Source organism: Mus caroli, chromosome 5 (genome assembly GCF_900094665.2).
Source record: "Mus caroli chromosome 5, CAROLI_EIJ_v1.1, whole genome shotgun sequence".
NCBI classification, from domain to species: Eukaryota; Metazoa; Chordata; class Mammalia; order Rodentia; family Muridae; genus Mus; species Mus caroli.
In genome coordinates, this window is record NC_034574.1 from 79,524,696 (window position 1) to 79,532,735 (window position 8,040).

An 8,040-nucleotide genomic window follows, 5' to 3' on the forward strand; every position below is an offset into this window, starting at 1 on the left:
GAGAGAGAGAGAGAGAGAGAGAGAGAGAGAGAGAGAGAGAGGGGAGAGAGAGAGAGAGAGAGAGAGAGAGAGAGACTGATGCCACTAAAAGACTGCTCTCCACTGAGTGCTTCCTCCCTTGTCCTCTGGAAGAAAGTTGCTTGTCTTTAATCCCCCTTAGGTTTCTGAGGGGAAGTGACTATTTGTCAACTACCCCTTTTATTCTGAGAAAAGATGCTCTTTTTGTCTTCATAATAATGGCAGAATTAATGATTCATTGGAAAGGGTACGAAGGAAATGTTAATTCCAAAACTTTCTTATCTGTGACTTTTCTTTACCTTTACAGAACCCAGACCATGCAGCAATGCAGTATATCAGCAGTCTGTTCAACAGAAGGGTGACATATCCTGAATTTGTAACTACCCTGGTACCACCAATCTAATATGCTTCTGTACAGCTTCCTAAATAAGTTGGGTGCTTGCTCCCACCAAAAAGATGATATTTGTTGGAAAGAGCACTGTGGTGGTTTGGATGAGAATGGCACCCTGTGGTCTTGTGTATTTAAATGACTGGCCTTCATTAGTGGAACTGTTTGGGAAGGATTAAGAGGTTGTGGCCTTGGTGGAAGAGGTATATTGCTGGGGACAGGCTTTGAGGGTTCAAAACATGCACCATTCCCAGTTAGCTCTCTCTCTCTCTCTCTCTCTCTCTCTCTCTCTCTCTCTCTCTCTCTCTTTCTCTCTCTCTCTGACTCATATTTGCCATTTCAGGATGTGAGCTGTTAGCCACTGCTTCTGTATCATGTCTGCCTGCCTGCTGCTATGCTCTCCACCATGAAGGTTATAGATTCATCTTCTGAAACCATAATCTCTGATCAGCTCTCTTCTAAGAGTTGTCATGGCTACAATGCTTTGTAATAACAATTGGCAAATAACCAAGACAGAAGCTCTGATTTCTTTGCTTTGGTTAAATTTCTGAACACCTCTTTTTCCTTACACCAACAGCTTATCATTAAATCATTGGTGTTTTTTGAGTAGCGAGCAAGATACAAGGCTCATGGCCATGCATTAGAATTTTTTTTTTTTTTGATTAGATCTTCATTGATTTAGTACCAGGGAAATACAAATTGCCCATTTCCAGAAATGACTTTGGGACAAGCACTACAGCAGCATCATTAGAAATAGTATTTCTGCCTTTCCTGTTTTTACTGTTGACAGAATCTTGCTCCATTGCCCTGGCTGACCTGAAACTCACTATTTATACTGGGTTGGCTTTAAAGTTAGGGAAATTCTCCTGCCTCTGCCTCTTGAGTGTTGGAATTAAAGACATCAACCTCCATGCTTGGCTTTGTAAATGGATTTTTAAGAACCAAATTTTTAGGGAGAACATTGCATTAAAAGGTTATCTGTCAGTTCCTAGATGATTAATTCCAATTTTTATAAAATAATTTTTTCTTTCCAAGAATAGGCATGAAAAATATTTTACTTATAGTGACCATCTCTGACACATTTTTGGAGGCAAGACAATTTAGCAGCATTAGTGGTCTTGCAAACTATAGCCTTTGTGATGGGAAATGGAGCACATTGTCTCTGACACACACCGTGAGCTGTTTCGTAACAGTGGTGACCTAAGAAGTTGATTGTACCTTTGATTTCCCAACATTGTATCTAGTGACAGATCCACTCTACACACTTAGGTATTCAAATAAAATAGATTCTGGTGAAAGTATGGAAGAACTAAAGTTATGTCTAGATTTAACTTAGGTTCTGTCATTTTCTAATTTTTTTGAATGGCTCTTAAATAAAATGTTTTCTGAGAACATAGTTTTTTTTTTTGAGAATTTTGTACAATGTGTTTTGATCATATTTACCTCTCCCCTCCCTCTCTCCCAGATTCATATCCCCTTCTTATCTATCAAACTTTATCTCTTTTTTACTTCTGTCCTTCACCTTCACATTCATCCATTTTTGTTGCTAATATATCATTGGATGTGTGGCCTTCTACAGTAATGTGGCCAACTTACCAGGAGCAATACTCTGAAAGAAAAGTGACTCTCTTTCCTAGCAGTTACCAGTTTGCTCTTACCTGTCAAAGCAGCCTTAACAGAGAAAGGGAGAGTGCTCAGTCAGAAAACTGTTTAGCATCCACACAAGAAAATCCTAGTTTGGAGCTCTAACAATCATGTAAAAATCTGGATATGGAAATTTTAGCACTGGGGAGGTGAAAACAGTAGGGTCCATTTAATTCACTACCAAGCCAGTTTAGGCAAAACCACTGTACTTCAAATTTAGCAGGAGACTCTGTCTCAAACAAAACAATGCAAAAAACAAGGTGGAAAGAGATAGAAAGACATCTCACCTACACAGACACACAGACACACAGACACACACAGACACACAGACACACACACACACACACACACACACACACACACACACACACACACACACACACACACACACACACACACACACACACACACACATCGGCTCCCTAAAGACTGTGCATATGAGTTCTGTAGTCTATGGTCCTTTTCTAACTGCTCTTAAACACTGTTCATTTGAAAATTCTGAAACCTTTATAGTTCTTGCTCTTTCTTCTACTAGTCAATCAGTTTCCAATGGGCATGCAATTTACCAGTCTGAAGCAATAGTTTTCTGGTGCTCTATTGTGTTTTCTGATTTTCTATATATTTTCCTCATACTTTTGTGTTGTCAAGAAGAACAAACATTCTCATTGCACTTTTATAGGTTTTTGTTTTAAAAGACAAACACGGGCTGGTGAGATGGCTCAGTGGGTAAGAGCACCCGACTGCTCTTCCGAAGGTCCAGAGTTCAAATCCCAGCAACCACATGGTGGCTCACAACCATCCGTAACGAGATCTGGCGCCCTCTTCTGGAGTGTCTGAAGACAGCTACAGTGTACTTACATATAATAAATAAATAAATCTTTAAAAAAAAAAGACAAACACACAGGGGTGGACAATTACTCATACACTGCAGTAATGAAGAGACTTTAGAACTAGGTAACTCAAATCAGGTTCTCTACAGGAACTTCCTCTTCTTACATATAGTGTAATCATTAAAGTACATGAATCATACAAGCTGAGCCCATATGGAACGTGAAGGCCTGGTAGCCAAGGCCTAGGTCAAGCTTTATCTCTGGATAGTGCAGGCCTTAGAGTTCCTGAAAATTTAACTCATTATCAGAAATTACAGACAGCCTGTCATGTAGCTCATCAGAATGGACATTATTTCACAACTGCAACACTTCAGGTGGATCATAATTTTGGCAGGCTCCTTCCTTCCAGTTGGGAGGGGTCTGTAGATGTCTGCTCGTAGTAACTGGTTTCATGTCATATGAGCAAGCACCTGGTCATCCATTTACCTTGGTTGCTCATTTCCTAATGAGGTTTCCTCTTCAAAAGTCAGCTTGACCCTTACAAGGGCAGGGCACCGTGTTTGATTTCTAATACAAAGCACTCGCTCTTACTGTCATAGATCTGGTGTCCAGTGAATTTATGAGCTAATCTGTACCTATCTGCTGGAGGTAGATGTTGTGATTGCACACAGTCTGCAGGGCAATTAGATGTCTGGCTACGTGGGCTCCTCAGAGTCTCAAATATGCTGATACAAGGATGAATTTACAGGAGACAAAGGTTGTAGTGTTCCAACATTTGTTTAAGCTGAAACTCCCTTTTCATTTTGCCCATCAATAAATTAGATGCCTAGATTTGAATCTCGGCTCCTTTTATTATTATTTTCCTTAAAAAATTAATAGCAATGTAATAGAATGTCCATACTTCATTAAGATATATAAATTAAATTGATTACTGTATGTAAAATGTACAAATGGACCTTGATAGAGATGGACTTTGTACAATTAGAGAGGTGATATTAGAAGATAAACAGAGAAGAGAAAAATGGAATAATATAAATATATAATTACAGTGACTTGTTCCCCACTGATTCTCAAGGCATTATTTATCAGATGGCTCCAGCAGCTCTAAATGCAGGTTATCTCTTTTTTAAATACTATAGGAAGAAGAATAAAAACTTTCCAATACATCAAGTACAGAAACTACTTATGTTTTTAAAGGCTACAGATGATTTTGTGTCTTTAGAAGGTCCAACCCAGAAATCAAGATTGCTTAATTCCACTTGCTTAATCATGGAGGAAGTGGCTGGGTTGGATTAACCCTGTTTGCGGTAAAGATGCTTTTATTAAGAGATGAGCACCAATCAGTTACTTCCAGGAAAAGCAAATTGATGACTAACGACAGACATGCTTTCATCAGAGAATAATCAAAATTTGAAACGCCTCATCTTTAGGTTGATCTTTTTTCCATGCGGTTTCTTACTGTTCTTTGGAATGGGAATGACAAGTGAGTTTATGAGTGCACGAAGAATTTCTATCATGTGGGAATCTGCCTACTTACCTTTAACTTGAACCCGTGAGACATCAGCTGGCAAAGCTCTTGTGTTCCTTGTCTTCTGATCTAAGATGCTATGGTGCGTCTTTTTCCCTACGGTTCTTTGCCCTGTAGTGGGAGGCTGGAACACCATGACAATGTCTGCTTTTGTATCATCCTCTTCTGAACTGGGAAACACAAGAGCAGGGTTCACATTCTAAGGGTGCATGGGTATTGTCTCACGGTCTTCCCTGTGATTTCCCGATCTGCCTCAGGTGCTGTGCACGTCAAGCGCCAGGCAATCTGCTCACATCCTTGCTCCTACACATGCTACTCTCTGACTTAAGTGCGTTTCCCATGTTTCCTTCTCAAGTCTTTTTTTTTTTTTAATATTTTGAGGGCACCTACTAACTTGAAGACAGGTTACTGTATTTTTATTTTGTGAAAAGGTTTGATCCTCTCACGATTTTGAAATCAGTGTAGTTCTCATCCCTCAGATGTTGAAAATACAGAAAATAATTAGCCAGATGCGAGGTGCCGGTTCTAAAATGGGAAACAAGCCTTATACCCAAATCTCTGGGAATATCAAGGAAGGGGTTATGGAAGATTGTAAGGGCCATAGAACCAGAAGGTCAGCTGCAAAACAGTCATCTGGTCATGACATATCTGAATTCCCATCAGCTATGGCTACTGCATAAGATCTGTACAAGACCATACCAGCCAACAGTAAGGAAAGGGTCCTTCCATAAGACCTGTGCTACAATTATGGAGCATGAAAGGTATTTTTTATTGGAGATGGGGAGGAGAGGGGGAAAACTAAGGTTTTGTTTGGAACTCTAAGGGTGTGTATCTTTATGTACAACTAACCTGACTTAAATGTTCAAACACAAATGCTGGAAATTTTCTTTTGAGTACTGTCTTGTCTTTAAATTTATATACAGCAAAATATACCTATGTGGTTCATTAAAGGTGTTTATAAAGTTGAAAATGATACCTGATGATCTTTCATTCTCCCTATTTCTATACCATAAAACAACCGTTCTAGAAAATCATAAGTCTACTATTTTAATCTTTTGGCTAAAAATTAAGGAAGTGATATCAATTCTGAGACATGATATGTTACATTCCATTTTGGCTCTAGAATAGGGAAGTATAACTAACTAAAATTTAATGTTAAATTGGGAAATGGGGACCCAAATATATTCCCATCTTAAATAAGAGACGTTAAGACACTTTACTGAGTTTAAGGTCCACAACATTCGCGTAATCAAAACTGGCTACAAATTAGGAGTTTCTTAGACTCTGGAGATATCACTACAATGCTACAAAACTTAGAATTCCAAGGCAAAGGGTATACAATGAAGAAGGCTCCAGCATTTATATGCTTTTTACATCCTAAGTTATCTGACCATACTATAACTACATGCAGGAACTGGAGAGATGGCTCAGTTGTTAAGAGCACTTGCTACTCTTGCAGAAGACCAGAGTTCAGTTTCCTGCACCCACATGACGGCTCACAGATACTCATTGCTCTCTTCTGGCCTCCAAGGGCACAGGACAGGAGTGATGAACATATAGACATGCAGACAAAACACTAATTAGCATAAAATAAAAATAAATTTTAAAATATTCCTCATGGAAGTCATGACTTATCACATGTACAAAACTCTAATGAACCTTCTATAGTGCATCGGTCTACTACTAAGAAAAATGGTTGCCACCCTTCCCTTCCAATAAATCCAGCTAAGTGTTCTAGTTGTTCTCACCAAGCTTTTTTTAGTGTATGTTTGTTGTACAAAGTTGTGAGTTTCATAGTTACATCTTTGTTTGAGTATCTTTTTTCTCTTTGAAATGATTCATTACAAACTCTTGGGTTTGTGCCTGTCTGTTCTGCTCTGTGATTGTCTTTCTTTTTCTTTTTTCTTTTTTTTTAAATAACAAAGTTGAAACCTCTGAGTAATTTCAGCGACTGATATGAGTCTTTCCTCCCCACCCAAGCAAAAGGGAGCATCTATTACAACACAATCATCTTTTGGTTGGGGCATGTTGCCTGCCACTAGGGCTTGGTTACAGGTAAAACTTATGATCCCATTTTGTAGTAAACTTTGCCTTCTTGGTGTTTTTGTAACGCCATATCTGTCAGAAGTATAGGAGTTGGTGCATGCAGAGACCTGGCCTGCATTTACCCAGGGCTGTGGATTAAGGTAGATTCTGGGCGGCACAGCCAGTGGGTAGGGCTTGAGTGCTCACTCTATCAGTTGTAACTGTCTCTTGGGATAACATCGGCATATTGCTACTCTCCTCTCCACATCTTAGCTTCTGAATTTTCAGGATGGGTTCAGCCCTATACCTTGGCTATTGTAGAGATATTTTTTTCTTTCTGAAGAGTCCTGGTAAAAGGTCTAGAGACACAAGCTATGTGAGGGGGCCTGTGTCCTTTCCCTTCATCCCTATAGGCTCGCAACCACACCCTTGCCCAAATATACATACTTTAGTCTGACTACGTGGTTTTTGAGGTAGCGATTGTTCAAGGCTGAATCTATAAATATTTCATCCACCTGTCATTATTTTAAAAAAAGAAAGACAATGTGTTAGTAGGATATTTTATAATAAAACTATTAAGTGGTAAACAAATAGAATTTTCACAGTAACAATATGATTAAAGTTAGTGATATTTTGCACTAATTCAATTATTTACTCCTCTAAAAAAAAAGCCTAAAAAACAATATAGCTCTTACCCACAAGGTATATGTGAATGCCACTTAAAAGTGGGTGCTTTTTTATCGAGTCTTTTAGTGTACTTTACCAGAGCTGTATTTTATTTTTAAATGAACATCAGATAAATTCATATTATTTCCAACTATTTGCTATATATTAAAGAATCTCATTGCAAAATACCCAAAGGAAAAGGGAGAAAAATGAATCTGGAGTTTCCCATAAGTGTACAGCTTTTACAATTTTACATTTTTTAAAAAAATGGTTCTGAAACATACACAAAAACAATTTGAATGATTCCACCCTGATTCCACACTCTTTCTCATTTTGATCTATGAAAAGAGTTTTTCTTTCTTCTGATTTTCTAAATTTAAAAACAAAATAACTTCTCAGTTTGTAGTAACCTAGGGGTTGTACATTTCAGAATAATTCTGTAAAAAAAAAAAATCACATAAGCAAAATAATTCATGTTTAAGGGAAATGGTATACAGACTTTTTCACACAGAAGTACATAATAAAAATATAAAACTGCATTGCCATTCATTTATAGTGTATTTAGTATATGATCACTTGCTCTGTAGATCTTTAGATGTGACATATACAGGGGATTGGGTATTAGGGAGAAACAGATTCTTAAATTCATTGCAGACTCTAAGGCTAACCAGAAATGTGTAAGACAATGTTGAAATATCAAGTAAAAGTTATGGAGCTCATTATATACCACCAAGAAAGAAGAATATAATTTTTGACAGATAAGTATGCAGTTTCAAACTTGCTACATCAAGATGCTGTAGTCTGTCACAGCTGTGTTTGACCTCAGTACGCTCTAACAACCACTTGGTGGTGATAGTGTCATCTGAATGTAGGTACCCTCGATCTTGAAGAGAAAACAGATGAACTAAATGTGGATGGGGGCAGGAGAGGGAGAGGGAGAG

General features: G+C 38.1%; 1 protein-coding gene across 1 annotated transcript in view; it reads right to left on the reverse strand.

The window, feature by feature from the left end:
• Nucleotides 1–8,040, reverse strand: part of LOC110294877 (transmembrane protease serine 11A) — a 48,350-nt gene that overhangs the window by 12,659 nt on the left and 27,651 nt on the right. The window contains exons 4-5 of the mRNA XM_021163354.1: nt 6,881–6,948; nt 4,418–4,578 (exon numbers count right to left, since the gene is read on the reverse strand). Coding sequence (XP_021019013.1) covers nt 4,418–4,578; nt 6,881–6,948 — 229 coding nt within the window. The remainder of the gene's footprint in view (nt 1–4,417; nt 4,579–6,880; nt 6,949–8,040) is intronic.